This window comes from Thamnophis sirtalis, unplaced genomic scaffold (genome assembly GCF_051295495.1).
Source record: "Thamnophis sirtalis isolate CommonGarterSnake01/CBP01778 unplaced genomic scaffold, rThaSir2_p1.2 scaffold_1, whole genome shotgun sequence".
NCBI lineage: Eukaryota > Metazoa > Chordata > Lepidosauria > Squamata > Natricidae > Thamnophis > Thamnophis sirtalis.
The window spans coordinates 43,788,449-43,807,501 of NW_028261381.1; the positions used below are offsets into that span (position 1 = coordinate 43,788,449).

General features: G+C 42.1%; 1 protein-coding gene across 1 annotated transcript in view; it reads left to right on the forward strand.

Moving 5' to 3' along the window:
- The first annotated feature begins 610 nt into the window (after window positions 1-610).
- The window catches only part of ZRANB3 (zinc finger RANBP2-type containing 3), an 80,656-nt gene continuing 62,213 nt past the window's right edge, over window positions 611-19,053 (forward strand). The window contains exons 1-2 of the mRNA XM_087711137.1: window positions 611-674; window positions 4,873-5,034. Of these exons, the coding sequence (XP_087567263.1) occupies window positions 4,880-5,034 (155 nt within the window). The 5' untranslated portion in view covers window positions 611-674; window positions 4,873-4,879. The remainder of the gene's footprint in view (window positions 675-4,872; window positions 5,035-19,053) is intronic.

Consider the following 19,053-nt stretch of genomic DNA (forward strand, 5'->3'; position numbering starts at 1 on the left):
AGAAACGCTGCTATGAAGTATTTCCCAGGACAGTTAATCTGCTTTTAACATGCAATTCTATGCATACCTACTCAAATGCAAGCCTCTTTTAGTCAGTTGAAGCACCTTTGCATGCTCCTGCTATTTCATTCTCATAATCGCTATCTGACCTGGTCTCCCATATGCTCATAAACCCATCAAACCAATTAGCTTCTTCAACCTGTAACTTAGCCGTCTAGTACCTTGCACTCAGTTACCACCTCAAGAATTAGACATTCTTCGCATCGTTCTCTTCCAGGAGCGCAAAATACTTATAAAGAGGGCCGTTTTCCTTCATTAAATCCACCCGCCCCAATACTCAGCTCTTTATACCGCTGCATCGAAGGCTTAAGGGAGGGTTTTTCCCCCCAACATACACGCATTTTTTTCCAAAATGCAGGATTGCTTTCTTATGAGAAAAGCCGGGAATCTCTTGGGATTTCAATCCGGCCCGAGTGGCAGCATTAAGCAAACCAGGAACCGAAGCACCCCACGGCTTTGATTTATAGTTCTGCGGGAAGCGTTTGTTAAGCAGTCGGGTTTGTCTTGCCACTAGGATGAGATCACTTCCGTCGGGTTTAAGCGCGAAAAAAAGGTCATTCTGGTTAGCAGCCGAAAAAAACCGAAGCTATTGCTGCTTGGGCGAATGAGGTTTGGTAAGGAATACTTTACCTGGTTTTGTGCGCAGTGGAATAGCAAATTAGCTTCTGCCCCTGGACTGCATTGGTTCCCCTAAATGGCACTAGCTCCTGGAATTGCTGCTTTGGAAAACAAGATTAAAGCTTTGCTTGGATTTTCCTGGCCGTTGTCCTATATCTAGGACAGATACTCATTGAATTTAGTGCAAAAGTAGGCTAAAACGGAGTTGGGTAGTTTGTAGTTCAACATGTTTTGTAAATTCAGCCGCTGGCTTAACTTTATGTTAAGCTTTATTTGGGCACAAGTGCTCCGTGTGTTTAAAGTGGATTTACTACACTGTATGGACTTGGTGGGAGTTTGATGTCTTGGATGGACCCATTATTGTAAAAAAACCAAATCCCACTCTCTAAAATATGACTTATTGTTAGTCAATTAAACACAAATAATCTCACTGGATCTCTATGATATTGCTGCAAGTTTAGCCTATGATGGTTAAAAGAAGTTGGAGGCATCTCTATATCCATTTTAATTATTAAGTTGTTACTAGGTCAAAGGTATGACTGAAATATAGTTAAGTAGTGCTGTGTGAAAAAAATGCATAATTCCCAAACTTTCTAAAATTAATCTGACTTTCTTGAACAAAGGCCAGTGTGTTCTGAGTAGAGGCTGAGACAGAGCTGTATTACTGCTATTTTTTACAAGTAGTCCTTGATTTACCTCCACAATTGATATTTCTGTTGCTAAGCAAAACAGTTGCTAAGTGATTTTGACCTATTTTTATGACCTTTCTTGCCACAGTTGTTAAGTGAACCACTGCAGTTTTTAAGTTAGTAACATGGTTGTTGGAAGTTGGCTGGGAAAGTTGCAAAATGGTGATCATGTGACTGGGATGCTGCAGCTGTCCTAAATGTGCAAAAGTTGCTGGATCATGTGATCACAAGAATGCTGCAATGTATGAGGACTGATCATAAGTCACTTTTTTCAATGTCTTCATAATGGAATGGTTGTGAAGTAAGGATTATCTGTACTGACTAAAATGTTCGGGTAGAAAAATCAGGAGTATCTACTCCTTCCTTAGCCATGAAAACTGGTTGAGTGAATTTGGTGTGTCATTCTCTATCAGCCCAATCCACAGAACAGTGGCGAAGACACTGAGCTTATGGATCAGAAAGGTTGGCAGTTTGGCAGTTCAAATCCCTTGCGTCTTCTAACGGAGTGAGCTCTCGTTACTTGTGCCAGCTTCTGCCAACTTAACAGTTTGAAAGCATGTAAAAAATTGCAAGTAGAAAAATAGGAACCACCTTTGGTGGGAAGATAACAGCGTTCTGTGTGCCTTTGGTGTTTAGTCATGCAGGTCACATGACCACGGAGAATGTCTTCAGACAGTGCTGGCTCTTTGACTTAGAAATGGAGATGAACACTGCCCCATAGAGTTGGGAACAACTACCACATATGTGCAAAGGGAACCTTTACCTTTACAGTATAATACAATAAGACTTAACTAGATGTTTCAACACTGCACCCCAGAAAATAACTACAATATGTATTGTTTTCATTGTATATGGCACGGGTGTCACACACGCTGCATCATGTTCCCATAACGTGACATTTCCTGACATTTTCCCCCTTTGCGGACCTGGAGTGGGCAAGGCCTGCACATGACACATCCAGCCTGTGGGCTGCCAGTTTGACATCCCTGGCCTCTCTTGTGGAAACATCTTAATATTTTAAATAAAGCCAACTTGTCATTGAAATGAAAAGAAATTCTACTTCAATGAATTCTAATGAATTGCTATTCTACAGCAGGGCAACTTTGAAATGCATTGACTTCAGCTCCCAGAATTTCCAAGACAGCCATGCTGGCTGGGGAATTGTGGTTGCCAACTTTGGGAAGCCCTGTTCTGCAGACATAAACACTAGCATATTAATACTGGCAATACCAAGATACACTGAAAAAGCAAAGTAGATTGACTAAAACAGGGACTAGCACACTTTTAAATTACCAAGAATGAAAGGAAAATTTGAAACCAATTTCAAGAATGAAATCTTTATTAAATTTAATAAAAGCTTCCTATTTTTGTATGTTTTTAGAACCTTATATTCATCTATCAATTTCTTTTTAATCTCTTTTTGTGGAATTTTTGAGCTTACATATTTTACTATTATAATAAGAGTGGCGGATGCCATTGTTTTCTATTCTCTATGGTCTCCAACATTCTGGATTCTCTTGCTTTTTTTTTTTTTTTAGTATAGACTCTTTATTCAACTTGTATGAGAGAGGTTGAAAATCAGCAGAAGAAAATTTTGGTACAGCAATAATGAGAGCATATTTGATTTATAACTCTCTAGAACATTTAGAGCAAATGTTGGACTCTATTCCACAGAACACAGCTGGCAATACAATGGCGTCCCTAGAAATTTCAACAGGCCATTGAAAGTTAAGTTATGAACATCAGAAAAAATTAAATCAAGAGTAATTAGACAAGTATAATTTCCAGACATTTGGAGAAAAACAAAACAAAATAGAAATTTGAGAAAATAAATATATAGAACATTTTTTCTTATCAGACCTAAATGTAAATTATTGTATTGGCTTAATATAGAATGCATCTTTAATTTATGGTACATTGGCATATTTGTTTGATTTACAAGACTTTATTCATATTTAAAAAAACCCTCAACAGATGGCTTTCACATAAGAATATTTTGTCTTTATTCCAAAGAATCTTGTTTAATAGGACTTACTCCCAAGTATACTGGGAATATGGTATTCCTGAGGATGCAGTCTTGAGGACTAGCAGATTCCAATTTGAGTTGCAAGAAGAAGTAATCAGGATAACCACTTTTGCTACTACATCACAGATAGCAAGACCACAGAAATCTGATTCTATGAATTGAGGGAATTCTTAGAGCTAATATCACAACTCCATTAACAAAAAAGAAATTAAATGCAAGTAGTCCTCAAGTTACAACTATTCATTTAACAACAGATTAAAGTTACAACAGCCTTGGAAAATGTGACTTACACATCCTTGAAGTTATGACTGGTCTTTCAGACCCACGGTCGGTGATTGTAATTTGGGCACTTGGCAACTGGCTCGCACTTCCTATTATAGTGTCTTGTGATTACAATTTGTGAACTTTGCAGATGGACTCCAACAAACTAAGATAATTGGGCAAGCCAGATTCACTTAGCTACATTAGTCACTTAACCATGTGATTCTCTTAACAACCATGGTAAAAATGATCATAAAATATATTCCTTGTGTTGTTGTTTTTTACAGATTATAAACTTCTTGGATTTTGAGAACCTGCTCTTTTGCTTATATCAGTTATGTCATGTTTGTTAATGGATTGTAATTAATTGCCAGTATTATCTTTTCATCTTTTACAATTACATGCTACATTACTTTTTATGATGTTAAAGTTACGTGAGCTTTTCTATTACTGTCTTCTCATCAACAGTGAATTTACTGTTGAATAAATACACTGCCCCCACTGGCACTCTGGTTACAATATTGTTTGAAATATATTTTATTTTATTTTGTGTCTGTATATGCACCCACATGCAAACAAACACATACTCATAAGAGCCAAGGTGGCGCAGTGGTTAAATGCAGCACTGCAGGCTACTGCTAGATCAGCAGGTCAGCGGTTCAAATCTCACCGGCTCAGGGTTGACTCAGCCTTCCATCCTTCCGAGGTGGGTAAAATGAGGACCCAGATTGTTGGGGGCAATATGCTGACTCTCTGTAAACCGCTTAGAGAGGCCTGAAAGGCCTATGAAGCGGTATATAAGTCTACTGCTACTGCTATACTCCTGTGTGGCTAATTTAAGAATAACAGAAGAACAGAGTGGGAAGGCACCTTGGAGGTCTTCTAGTCCAATCCCCTGTCAGGCAGGAAACCTTATACCATTTCAGACCAATGGTTTATCCAATCTCTTCTTAAAAACCTCCAGTGCTGGAGCACCCAGAACTTCTGGAGGCAAATTGTTCCACTGATTAATTGTCCTAACTGTCAGGAAATTTCGCCTTAGTTCTAGATTGTTTCTCTCTTTGATTAGTTTCCATCTGTTGCTTTTTATCCTGCCCAGATTCCTTCCTTGTTGTGATCTGTGTATAATACTATTTCCTATGTTGTCTTCAACATTGCTGAAAAGTAATGAAGAATAATGCTGAATTTTTAATAACCCCCCCTTTTTACTTTTGCTAGAATAAAGATGGCAACTATTATCCAGGAGAGTCCTAGAGTTGGAATCTCATGTTCAAATTCTGATGCTGATGAAGAATTTTCTTATCTACCAGAGAAGCTAAAGGAAAAACTGCTTCCTTTTCAGAAGAAAGGCGTTATATTTGCACTAGAAAGAAGTGGCAGGTGAAATTATCTTAAAGATGTGTGGTGGTGAAGTTGTTTCTAAAATACAACCTCTGGCCTATTATATTGAATGGAAATTTTGTACAAAATGTTTACTAAAGTTTTGGATTTGAAATCTTGAACACTATTAATGTCAAACTGTTGAAGCTGAACCTAAACGTAATTCTACTTTTTCAGTTTGGATTCCAAATCACTGGTCTGTAAATAGTGATCCTTGAACAAACTTGGCATGCATTTTTTTTTTTTAATTTTATACTTTATACCATGATTCCCCGAAAATAAAACAGGGTCTTGTTTTCTTTTGAACCCCCCAAAATAAGTGCTTGGCCTTATTTTCAGGGAGGTCTTATTATTTTTGAGGTGCAGGAGACGGCGGGCGTGGTCATGGCTGCTGCTGTGTTGCAATATTTTCAGGGAGGGCTTATTTTCAGGGGAAGGCTTATTTTAGCGCATGCGCTCAAAAGCCCAATTGGGCTTATTATCTGGGGAGGTCTTATTTTCAGGGAAATAGGGTACTTTTTTGTTTTTATTTTATTTTTACTTTTTCTATTTTTATTTTACAATTAATCTAAACTGACGATTGTATCCAACAAACCTATTTTCCTCATAACAACAACCTAGGAGGTGGGTTGGGCTGAGAGAGAATGACTGGCCCAAGGTCACCCAGCAGCTTTCATGAATAAAATGGGATTTGATCTCATGATCACCCACTTTGTAGCCAAGAGCCTTAACCACTAGTTCAAACTGGCTCTCTATATATTTGTCTTTATTTTATTGTAGATACTTAGAATACAATCAAGAGTTTAAAAAAACTAAGAAAAAAAAAGAAAAGAGGTTTGCAGATGGTATAAAACTGACTAAAAATGCAAAGTAATGTTAGATTAGTGCTGCCTTTTAAAGTAAATTGTATCAGTTTGAAAAGTTGAGTCAATCTGCAATAATTAACAACAAATGCCAGTAAAATATGAATCATTGATCAAAGTGAAGAATTAACAAAGATTTCTGGGTAACAAAAATTCAATCCTTATTTCGTAAATTAAACAAAATCTTAAGTATTAAACCAATAAAGGAAACCCAACCTGGGGGTGTAGCATATGGCTATAGATAGAACTATAACCTATGAATGGTTTCTAAGATTAATTAAATTATATTTAACAATCGTTTTTTAAACACAAAGTTATTTTTATAGTGATGCATACTCCAGCGTCTTAAGATGGTATTCTTCTATAGAAGAACTTATGTGATTTTCAGTAAAAAGCATAAAGTGTCCTGGCAATTGTTAGCTGTTAGCACATTTATATGGAAATATAAGAATTAACAGAATAATAGTTGATTGGAAAAAAAATTCAATCTTTAACATTTGTTCAATTCTGTCATAAATAATCTTTCAGAATTGTTGAGCATAATATTTCCACTAGGGGAAAAAGTAATCTAAACTGATTATTGTATTTTTTAGAAAACTGGTTGTCTATTGTAGCAGCCAGTATTAGAGTAATATTCCAATGGTAAAATACCTTGTAAGTCTGATAGTCACACTAAATTTAATATTTGATATTTCCATTAATACAATGAGCCACAGTGGCAGCGTGGTTAGAGTGCAGTACTGCAGGCTACTTCTGCCTGCTGGCTGCCTGCAATTTGGCAGTACGAATCTCACCAGACTCAAGGTTGATATAGCTTTCCATCCTTCCGAGGTGGGTAAAATGAGTACCCAAATTGTGGTGGCAATATGCTGACTCTGTAAACCGCTTAGAGAGGGCTGTAATAAAGCACTGTAAAGTGATATAAGTCTGAGTGTTATTGCTATTAATATTCTCTTTGTTGCATAGCATTCATCCTGTTTAAATGTTGTACCCATTTATTCATAGTCTATAACTTGTTCAGTTTCTGAATTATATTCCACTGATAATTTGTCAGTAAAATTTGTCCCCCAAAAGTTATGAATTTGGTTTACAGGTTTTTCAAATTCAACTTTATCAAAAAGTATCTGACCATTTAACCCACTACAGCAGAACTGACACAAGCTATGAAAAAGATAATCTTTCCATACATCAGAAACAACCAACAGACTCTTATCACAGTAGTACTCTTATTGTGTACACAGTAGTACACAGTAGTACACAAACCAATTAGAAAACTACAAAATATCTTAAGTTTAAAAAAAAAGACCCATTAGTCACCGAAGAAAAAACAGGCATCAGGTACAACATACTGTATAAGGACTGTAACAGCCACTATCTAGAACAAACAGGCAGTCGTCTAGCAGAGTGCATCAATGCACACTAATTAATAATCAGAAGACATGTAAATTCCATAATTTTACAATACATGGACAGACTTAATCATAATTTCAACTGGGCAGCTGTGATCATCCTAGACCAAGCTAAATGCAAAAACTACAGAATTCCTAGAAGCTTGGTATTTCAGACAGATCAGCCATCAACAAGCACATAGAGATAAACAACATTTACACATCATTTAAAAGAGACAATAAAAAAGCTAAAAAGGAAACAAACACCACCTTCTCTGCAGTCAATACCCAAATAAGTAGGAATCAACTCTAGGATTAACATCAGACAAACGAGCAGTAAACAATACCCTAATTAGGGAACTACTAACTCAAACAATCAAACAGTAGCCTATCAAAGTTATAGCTGTTTATAAACAGATGTTTATATAGTATGTAAACAGAGAGCAAACCCCCCTCCCTTCTGGCACTGAGGTGGTTAGCTAACTGGGTAATGAAATGTCTGCAGGAACACAACCAAGGTCATTGCACCATAGGCTCCACATTGTTCTTTTGCTTTATTAGCTAGCTAAGCTGCCAGTTTGGTGAATTCAATGGGGAATTTGGAGGGGGGGGCATTGTTGATTTGTAAAGGCACGAATTAGTGGTCTAGAGCAGGGATGTCAAACTCGCGAAAACGCATTGTCATGTGATATATTGCAACTTTCCCCCTCTTTGCTAAAATGGAGGTGGGCATGGCTGGTGCGTGATGCATCTGGCCCGCGGGCCGCAAATTTGAAACTCCTGGTCTAGGGCCAGAATATGTTAAGGAATACTGTCTCTCTTATGCAAGCAGTTAAGTTTTTTTTATTAATCTTCAGAGACTCACCAAGTGCCTCCAATGAAGTGAGGCAAGGAAATAGAAGGAATACTTTTTTTTTAATGCAAGGCCTAGTTTATGTAACATTTCCTTCAGGAAAGCATACCCTTTTGCTCATCCCAAAATATATTTTGATAGAAGGCAAAAGGTTTTTTCTTCTCCTTAGCATTTCTATAATCTTGTACATTTGATTGTAAGCCGGTGCTGTAATTGAAACAAGGAATTTTATGAGACTGATTTTGCTATGAATTTTTAATTATGTTTTCTTATTTTTGTTATTTTCTGAATTTTTTAATGCCTTTGGAGATGTTTAATATTTTAAGAAACTTTGTCAGTCCTCCAGAAGATTTTGGTTATTAGATGGATTGCAAGTATTACCAATAGTAAAAATAGAAAAGTACCCCGTATTGCTGTCAGACTGATAGTTCTCATTAGCACCAAATTCATTTTGAACATTCTATATTTGTGTCATTTGAGGCTCTATTTTTGGCAAGGTACTGTTGCAAGGCAAGTCATTTTGCTTCAGAATTAGGACTGCATCGTGTGATTGGTGACATATAAATGAAATGGTTGCTTGAACATTTTAAAATGTACCAGGTTCACATTCTTTAAATAACTCCAGTATGAGAAAGATGTTAATGCTAAAGTGCTGCCTTGTATGTGGGATGCAAATTATATGCTGGAGTGTTATATAAAACTGATTCACATGAGTGGGCGAAAATCCTAGGAAAATCTGGAGCTCCAAATTGAAGGGAAACAGAACTCTTCCTCTGTTACAGAATGTTCTGTAGTTAGACTGTAAGCACTGTTAATTAACAGGTGAAGGGGATCTATTGATATTAAATCAAATTTGCTTTTGCTTTATTTTTATTTCCTTTATGTTTGCATTTAATGTCTCTCTTAAGCTGTCCCCAATTGTTGGAACCTCATATCAGAAAGCATGGGAAGCTGGGATATAAATGTTTTCAGTTAATTATCATGCTGAACAAATTCCATTTTTAAAAATGACAGCTAATAATTCATGGGCATTTTTAAGGATGGTCTATCTTTTTATGTATGTTTCTCTAAAGGCTGGATTACCCATTTCTTAGGACAAGAGCATGTCCCCTCTTAATTTGTGAAAACTGTATTGTGAATCACAGTTGATGGCAGTTCAACTTTTATGAAACACAATCCTGAATAATCCTTTTCACATGCATGTGGTTTGTGCAACATAATTTCTTATTTTGAAAAACAGCAGCTGTGTGTTTTCTTGTCCTACATTGCAAGTTGGCTTTCATAAGCTTGGGGACTATGTATTTGCTTTAATTATCCTTTCCAAATAAACTATTAAAGTGAATGTGAGTAGTCCAGAAGCTAGAATAATGGGCTGGAATTTGAGAAATGTATTTTCACATCTGTGTCTCCTTAATTGAGCAGAGTTCCAGTAAATGAGTATCTCCATCTATTTTTAATGATTTGGTAGAGATAAATATGATAAATTACCAAAGATGGCTCTCTCTTTTTCAGTTTACAGAGAAACTAGGCTTCAACAACAACAAAAAATGAGAATCCTTTGGTCATTTAGTGTCTTTAGAGACACATTATGTCAATGTAAAATCTTGAGGACTTGTAAGTGTATAAGGATTAGCATTTGTGGTTTCTGGAGCAATCGTTCTCCATAGTGAAGGGGGAGGAGTATCCAGAATGGGTTGACTTTGTCCTCTCATGATTGGATGAGTCAGATAAGCTCTTTGGGTAACGCCCCATGGCCAGCAGGCCCTCCCAGATTTGACTCATCCACTCAAGGGAAAGGTTGCACCACTCTGGACCTCCAGTAATTTACAAAGGATTAAAGAAAATAAACTTGGACCCGGCGAATCCTGCCTCCCTACATCACACACAGCCTCCTCCTGCAAGGACTGGACTGCCACAAGCCCTCTGGGGCGGCACGCTGCCCTGGCCACTGAGTGAGACGGAGTCACTCAGTGAGGACCCTTGCCGGGCAAGCAGGAGAACCGGGCACACATGCCTCCTAGAGGCAGCCCTTGATGCAGAGGCTTCTCAGGAGCAGAAGCGTTCCTCTGCTCCCCTCAGGGGTTGAGCCACGAGGGTTGTGGAAATACCCTGGAACACCTGTGCTGGCAGCTATCACCAGTGGACAAGGTGAGAGCCGGAAAGGCTTAGAAAGAGCTGCGGGAGGCAGGGGGAGGCGAGCTGCAGCCGCATGGCAAGCCTGCAAAGGCAAAAGCCATTTCCATGTGCTCCAACAAAGAGGAGCCGTTTGAATTTGGAGCCAGGGGCCATCTTGAAACCACGTGGTCCAAGATGGCTGCCCCCAGCAGCTCAGAGGAGGCAGGCGGAAGCCTCAACTCTCAGCCCTCCAGCCACAACCGGAGGCTTGTGGAGCCCTTGAAAGGTGAGAAACCATCGCAGAGGCATTAGCCAAGGGCGGGGGACGCAGCAAAGGGCCAAAAGGAGGCTTTTTAAGGAGGTTAGAGGCAGGCGGTGGATCCCCCCCCCCAAGCCTACCTCCTAGATGAATCACAGAGGCAGCTGCCACAAGACTGCACGAAGAACCCTCCCCCCCCCAACCTGAGAACTCCTCCCCTCCCAGGGGAGGATCCCCTTCGGCTTCGGTGCTTCAGAAATCCTGCCTAAAAGCCCGTTCTGTCCCTTTCTAACTGCATAGTAACAGGAGAAGGCTCCCCCCCCCTTAAGGACACTCTCCTTTAAGTAGGAGAAAGAGACTTGGGGGCGAGAATGCCATCAGAAAAAGGCTTCCAGCAAGAGCTGCGTTTTTGGGGGGGGGGGCTAAGTCTCCTTCCTCCTTAAGAGCATTCTCCTTTGAGTAGGAGAAGGAGGGGGGAGGGGCGGGAAGTCCCTGAGAAGGAGGCTGGGCCCTTAACAAAAGCTGTTTTTTGTGGCTAAGTTCTGAGGGCGGGGCTATGGCAATTGCCTTGCAAAACCATTTGGAAAGAAGGGGGGAGGGGCCCCACGTGGCCCAAGCCGGCAGCCCCGGCAGCCTGGAAAACACAGGGGGGAAGAGTATTCAGCCCGCCTGCTAGAGGCCGCAGCCCCCAGGGAGAGACAGAAGAACCTCCAATCAGGTTAGAGATTACCCCCCTCCCCCAAGGCTTTCCAAAGGTGGGGGTGACTAGGCAAAGAGCAAATGCAATGCAATACAATACTATGCAATACAATAGCAGAGGGGGAAGGGACCTTGCAGGTCTTCTAGCCCAACCCCCTGCCTAAGCAGAAATTCCTACACCATTTCAGACAAATGGCTATCATTACTATAGTTGATTATGCTGACTCTGTAAACCACTTAGAGAGGGCTGAAAGCCCTATGAAGCAGTATATAAATCTAACTGCTATTGCTATTACATATGGGGTGCCGCAGGGGTCGGTCCTGTCCCCCCTACTATTTAACATCTACATGAAACCGCTGGGCGAGATCATTCGGAGGCACGGGATAAGATACCACAAATACGCGGACGATACCCAGTTGTATCTGTCCGCCCCGTGCCAACTCAATGAAGCGGTGGACGTGATGAGCCGGGGTCTTGAAGCCGTTAGAGACTAGATGAGGGCTAACAAGCTTGTACTCAACCCGGAAAAGACCGAGTGGCTGTTGTGTTTCCCTCCCAATAATTTGGCTAGTGTTCCATCACTCAGGCTGGGGGGCCAAATATTATACCCCTCAGACAGGGTTCGCAACTTGGGAGTCCTCCTGGACCCACAGCTGACCTTTGATCACCATCTGTCGGCTGTGACCAGGGGGGCATTTGCCCAGGTTCGCCTGGTGTGCCAGTTGCGACCCTACCTGAACCGGGAGGCTCTCACAACAGTCACTCGTGCCCTTGTGACCTCTAGGCTGGAATACTGCAACGTGCTCTACATGGGGCTGCCCTTGAAGAGCATCCGGCGACTTCAGCTAGTCCAGAATGCGGCCGCGCGAGTGATTGTGGGTGCACCTCGGTTCGCCCACATAACACCTATCCTCCGCGAGCTGCGCTGGCTACCTGTTGATCTCCGGGTGCGTTTCAAGGTGCTACTTACCACCTATAAAGCCCTTCATGGTAGTGGATCTGGGTACTTGAGAGACCGCCTCCTGCCAATTACCTTCTCACGACCTATTAGATCTCACAGATTAGGCCTCCTCCGAGTTCCATCCGCCAGTCAGTGTCGACTGGCAACTACGCGGAGGAGAGCCTTTTCAGTAGCAGCTCCGACCCTTTGGAACGATCTCCCCGTGGAGATTCGTACCCTCACCACCCTCCAGACCTTCCGCACAGTCCTTAAGATCTGGCTATCCCGTCAGGCCTGGGGTTAAAGATTATAATCCGCCCCCCACCCGAATGATGAATGTTGTTTCTATTTTTAATTATGTATTGTCTTTATACGTCATTGTGTGTATTCCCCTTCCCCATAAGTTGTAAGCCGCCCTGAGTCCCCTCAGGGAAAAGGGCGGCCTATAAATAAACTAATCTAATCTAATCTAATCTAATCTAATCTAATCCAACAGCTGCTTAAAAACTTCCCTTGATTAGTTTCCACCCATTGCTTCTAGTTCTGCACTCAGGTGCCTTGGAGGATAATCAGGTTGCCTCTTCCCTGTGGCAACCCCTGAGATATTGGAACACCGCTATCACGTCTCCCCTAGTCCTTCCTTTCAGTAAACTAGACCTACCCAAGTCCTGCAACCGTTCTTCATAGGCTTTAGCCTCCAGTCCCCTGATCCCCTCTGTTGCTCTTCTCTGCACTCTCCCTAGAGCCCCCACATCCTTTCTACATCATGGTGACCAAACTGAATGCAGAATTCCAATCTGGCCTTTCCAAGGCCTTATAAGGTGCAATGAACACTTCACGGGAGCTTGATTCTATTCCTCTGTTTATGCAGCCAAAAACTGTGTTGGGTTTTCTGGCAGCTATTGCACACTGCTGGCTCATATTAAAGGGTGGTCCACTAGGACTCCAAGATCCCCTTCACAGTTACTACTGTGGAGCAAGGTATTCTGTACCTGTGCACTTCACCTTCGTTGCCTAAAGGTAGAACCTTACTTCATTGAATCCCATTTTCCTAGGTAGTGCCCAATGTTCAAGGGTATCAAGATCCTTCTGTATCTTTAGCCTGTATTCTGAAGTGTTGGCTATTCCTGCCAGCTTGGGGTCATCTGCTAATCTGATGACCCCCCCCCCCCATCAGCATTTAACAAACAGAGAGCTAACAGTCATTCTGGCTCCTTCTTATGACCGCTTGAGATAACAGCAGTTCTTAAAGAAACAGTACTACTATCATGGCATATATTTTGCTAACCCAAATGTTAGCTTACACACCTAACACCCTCATTCAAATCACTGATGAAGATGTTGAAGAGTACTGGGCTCAACACTGAGCCTTGGGGGACTCACTGCACTCTTCCCTCCATGAAGAGGCAGTTCCATTGAAGAGTACAGGTGTGTGCGGTTGGTCAACCAGTTACCAAGCCACCTGGTGTGACTATGTCTAACCCACATTCTTCTACTTTATCTAGTAGTAGGTTATGGTCTACCTTATCACGACTTGCTGAAGTCCAAGTTAACTATATCAATGGCATTCCTATGGTCCACTAGGGTTGTCACTGTAATCTAAGAAGGCAATATGGCTAGTCTGGTATGATCTGTTTTTGACAAACCCATGTTGGCTTTGGGCTCTCGAGCCGGTTTTTCTCCCTTTCTGAAGGGGGGGAATCACATCAGCAATTCTATAGTGGTTCTCCGGTACTCCAGGATCTCTGATAGATATAGTTTCAGTTGTTTGGAGATCTCGTCCGCCAGCTCCTTCAGATCCCTGGGGTGTAACCCACCCCGTCCTGGGAATTGGACCTTGCCTAAGATAGACAGGCTACCATTTCTTCCCTATCTCATCTTGGGTTCCTAATCTGAATTTGGGGTGCTGTTCTTGATAGGTTGGATTGTTTATCCCTTCGGGTAAAGACAGATGCCAAGCACGAGTTAAATAGTTTGGCTTTACCCCTGCTGCTTGTCACCTTCGGGCCACTTTCTCCCAGCAAGGGACCAATCGTTTCCTTAATCTTTCTTGGTTTTATCAGGCGGGAAGATGCCCCCTTTTGTATTTTATTTTATTTTTTTATTATTATTGTTGTTGTGGTTCTTGTTGTTATTATTATTATTTTACATTTGTGGCAGGCCTTTATTGTGAGCCTTAGCTTCCCTCACTTCATCTTTACACACACTCTAGTGGCCGCCCATTAAACTCCGTCTGTGTTTACATTCAGAATATCTCTGCGCTAATCCTAGCCATAGAATCATAGCACCCTTATGGCCAGGGGGAAAAAGGGTCAGACAGGCTGGTCCCATGCCAGAACCCACCACAAACTCAGAATGGGATGCCCGACTATGAGAGATCGCAGAAGCACCTCAGATAGCCTATGAATTTAGACAACATTCGCTGAGGGCAGAACATATAGCAGGGGTGGGGTACATCAGAGCCGACTGGCTCAGCCGGACCAAGGGGACAATTTGGAGCGGAAGCTGCAGCCAGCAATCTTCAAGGAGCTGGCAGAGTGCTTCGGACACCCGGAGATCGACTTATCCGCCACGCCCCTCAACGCTCAGCTCCTGAGGGTCTTCTCCAGGTACCAGACATGGGGGGGGGCAGAAGGGGCGGACGATCTGCGAAGCCCCTGGACCAGGGGTTGTCGGTATGCCTTCCGCCCTTACCCCTGATCCCCAGGGTCATATGGGAAACCCTTCGGGAGGGGGCGGAAGGGGTTCTGTTGGCGCCTCACTGGCCCCGGAGACTGTGGTTGCAGAGCTCCAGTCGCTTTCAGCGGAGAGGCCATGGAGAATCCCCCAGGAGGGGATATCCCTTAACCAGGGGTCGCTGGAGCACCCAGACCGTCAATGGCTCCAGCTGACTGCTTAGCTCTTGGAACGGAGCATCCTGGGGAAAGACCCTTTCCCCCCAGGGTGATGCAGACTATCCAGACTGCCCGCACACCCTCCACAGAGCGTATCTATGGCTCCATGTGGCGGGCCTCTGCCTCATGGTGTAATTCCCTGGGGCACAATCCTAGCCAGGCCTCAGTGCCTCAGATTCTGGACCTCTTCCAGGCAGGCCGGGACAGAGGGTTAGCTTCTAACACAATTAGGAGACAGGTTTCATCCTTCTCGCCAGTTCTCCTGCGTGGCAGGAACCAGAGCTTGACTCACCATCCTATAGTCAGGCAATTCCTCAAGGGGGCTTCCAACCCCAAACTGCACACAGCGTTCAAGTACCATTCCTGGGACTTACACAGGGTAGGGGACGCTCCAATAGGCGCTCCATCTGAGCCTTTACGAACAGTTTCCCTTACGTTCCGGATTCTCATGGTGGCCTTTCTGGTGGCCATCTCCTCCGCCAGGCAGATATACGAACTGCAAGCTCTGTCCACCGGGGAGGATCTCTGCTTCTTCCACCAAGACAGAGTGGGGTTACATCCTTCATCCCCAGGGTGGGCCCCTGCTTCCATCAAACCCAGGAACTGATTTGCCCAACTTCTGTCCAGACACTTCCCACCCGTTGGGAAAGAAGTGGTTCACTCTGGGCGTAAGGAGGGCTCTGAGGATTACCTCAGGAGAACCAGGCCAGACAGGAAATCCGAAGCTCTGTTTGTCTCCTTCCAAATAGGGGCCTGGGTAACAGGGTGACTTCCACCACAATAAGCAGGTGGTTGCGAACCTGCGTTACCTCTGCATACCAATTGCAGGGCTTACAGACACCAATCATGTCACAGCTCACTCCACGTGGAGCGCAGCCACGTCCAGGGCCTGAGCCACGCAGACAGCCCTGGCCGGAATCTGCAGGGCAGCCACATGGGCTTCCCCCTCTCCCTTTGCTAGGAACAATAAACTGGACTATTTTGCCTCAGCAGAAGCCTCTTTGGACGCTGGGCGTTCCCGGCGGTTCACAGGGCGGGGCCCACGCCTCAACTGGCATGAGCGGGGGACATGGGGCCTCTTGGGTCTCCCTCCCTAGGGACATGCAGGCTTTGGTACGTCCCATTCTGGATACTCCTCCCCCCTCACTATGGAGAAAGGGCGTTGGTACTTACCTGATACGCCTCTTCTCATAGTGGGGGGAGGAGTATCCAGTCCCCCCCTGACTATGTTTGTACGACTAAGTTTTATGTTCACAGTTTTATGAAGTTATATAAATATTGATGTTGAAGACGATAAAAGCTAAGAACTGAATTAAGAGTCTGGAGTGAATGGTACAACGAGTTGGATGGAGCTCTTCGTCAAATCTGGGAGGGCCTGCTGGCCAGGGGGCGTTACCCAAAGAGCTTATCTGACTCATCCAATCATGAGAGGACAAAGTCAACCCATTCTGGATACTACTCCCCCCACTATGAGAAGAGGCGTATCAGGTAAGTACCAACGCCCTTTTTGATTTGCTGAGAATATTGGGAATTGCTGTCCTAACACATCTGAATGGTATCAGAACAGGGGTCTGGAGTAAGGGAGAGTTAATAAACTTAACGGTTGTCTGCAAAAACTATGTGAGACTTTTATTCACTGAAATTTATAAAGACAATAAGGACTATAGAGCAGAATGCAGCTGTTTGTCTTTTTACATTTGTACATGATTTTGTTATATTTGTATTCCACTTGACAATATTAATACAGTAATATCTTTTCCTGGAAAATGAAATAATATTTTAAGTATATAATATGTCTTGTGGCATGTGACTTCTGTATGAGCCTCCTTTCATTTTTTTCCCTCAGGCTTACAATTTAAGAATGGAGAGACAGAGGAAGTAAAGTACTTTCTCAGAAACTAGTTTCATTAAGAATGAGTGTGCATAGTGATAAAGATGTAGAGTTAAGAGGTTTGGGATTTATATCAGAAAGAGTCTTTGGCGACTCAAAGGGCCAGTTATACTCTCTGAGCATTATCAGTCCCAAAGAATGGTTGCTATAGGATGTATTGGAGGAAGGCATTCTATGTCTATTGCCTTATTAAGATGTGGATCTTAATGATGATGGTGCATGTCAATATTGCAATCTAATAATACTAATATATTAAATGTCACAGTATAAAAAAAGATGTTGAGGCTTTAGAAATTTGTAAAAAAAATATGATATAAAAAGATGTTGAGACTCTAAAAAGAGTACAGAGAAGAGAAGAGCAATGAAGGTTACTGTAGGCTTAAACATGAAAAATGGTTGCAGGAATTGTCTAGTTTAACAAAAAGAAGGATTGGGGCGACATGATAGCAGTGTCCCAATATTTGAGAGGGTGCTGCAAGGAAGAGGGGGTCAACCAAAGCACCTGAAGGCAGGACAAGAAGCAATGGATGGAAACTAATCAAGGAGATAACCAACCTAGAATTAAGAAATTTCCTGATAGAACAATAATCAGAACAATTTGCCTCCAGAAATTGTGAGTGCTCCAACACTAGAGATTTTTAAAAAGAGAATGAACAACCATTTATCTAAAATGGTATAGGGTTCCTGCTTGAGCAGGAGGTTGGACTAGAAAATGTTCAAAGTCCCTTCCAACTCTGTTATTCTGTTCTGGTATTCTGTTAAATAGCTTCTTCCCCCATCCATCTGAAAAAAAAATTGCAATTACATTACATATGTACCCTGCCTTTAGGAAATCCTATTACAAAGGTTAGATTGATGGATAAATGGTCCAAGATCATGCCATGGTAAATGGTCCAACATCATGCCATGGGTTTTATGAATGGATGGAGATTTATATCCCTCCTACCTTAGATGGCTTATAATTAATGAAGAAAACGTAATACTTTATTACTTTATGGAAAATAATTGCTAAGAAGAGCAAATACTTCGAAAGAAATGCTTTGGAACACAATGGTACCTTCATATTAAACATGTCAACAGGGAAAACGGGAAGCTGCTTTAACCATTTGAAAAGAGGTGGTTTGTGTGCAGCTCCTTTGCATTCTGAAGAACCTTTTTGAAAGATTTGCATAGTCCTAACAACTGCTTTCCATGCTGATAATTAGATTTCTAAAAGAACAGGAATCATTGGATATGTAACCTAGATTGAGATTAATGTATTTTTAAGTTTGTTGGTAGAATCAACTTGAAGCAAAATTAGTATCATATTTAGATCTTTTACTTATTTATTTAATTTATTTAATTTTATTTTATCTTAACAAATACCGGCAGTATAAATCATAATACATAAAAATGTAAACAGTACAAAATAATCTGTTCATACAGTGTGGCTGCATTAACACACTTAACACACTTGTGGGGGGGGGGGGGAGACCCAAGCACTCAACCAAATCTTCACAACCCTGAAAAAAGTCAACAAGGTCAGGTATCCTGCTATGTGAAGAGAAAATATTCTAGAAGACAGGAGCTACAGCAGAGAAGATGCATCTTCTGTTTTTTGCTAGCTGACATTCCTTGGCTGATGGGACCCAAAATATGCCTAACCATAAATTGGATGGATAGAAACAACTACAGGAAGACGGTTCCTTAGGTGACCCAGCACCTAAGCCATGTAGGGTGTTAAAGATGACAATCAGCACCTTGAATTGCACTCGGAAAAAACACACTGACAACCAATGCAGCTCACAAAGCAATGTTGTTACATGTGAAGAATACATGACACCCTTTACTACAAAGGCAGCCACATTCTGCAACATTTAAACTTCTTAATTCTAGGTTGCTTCTCTCCTTGATTAGTTTCCATCCATTGCTTCTTGTTCTTCCCTCAGCTACTTTGGAAAATAGTTTGACTCCCACTTCTTTGTGGCAGTCCTTGAGATAGTGGAACACTGCTATCATGTCTCCCCTAGTCCTTCTTTTCATTAAACTAGACATACTCAATTCCAGCAACTGTTCTTTATATGTTTTAGCCTCCAGTGGTCACAAAGGTAGGAGTAACTGAACAAAATCTAGGGAC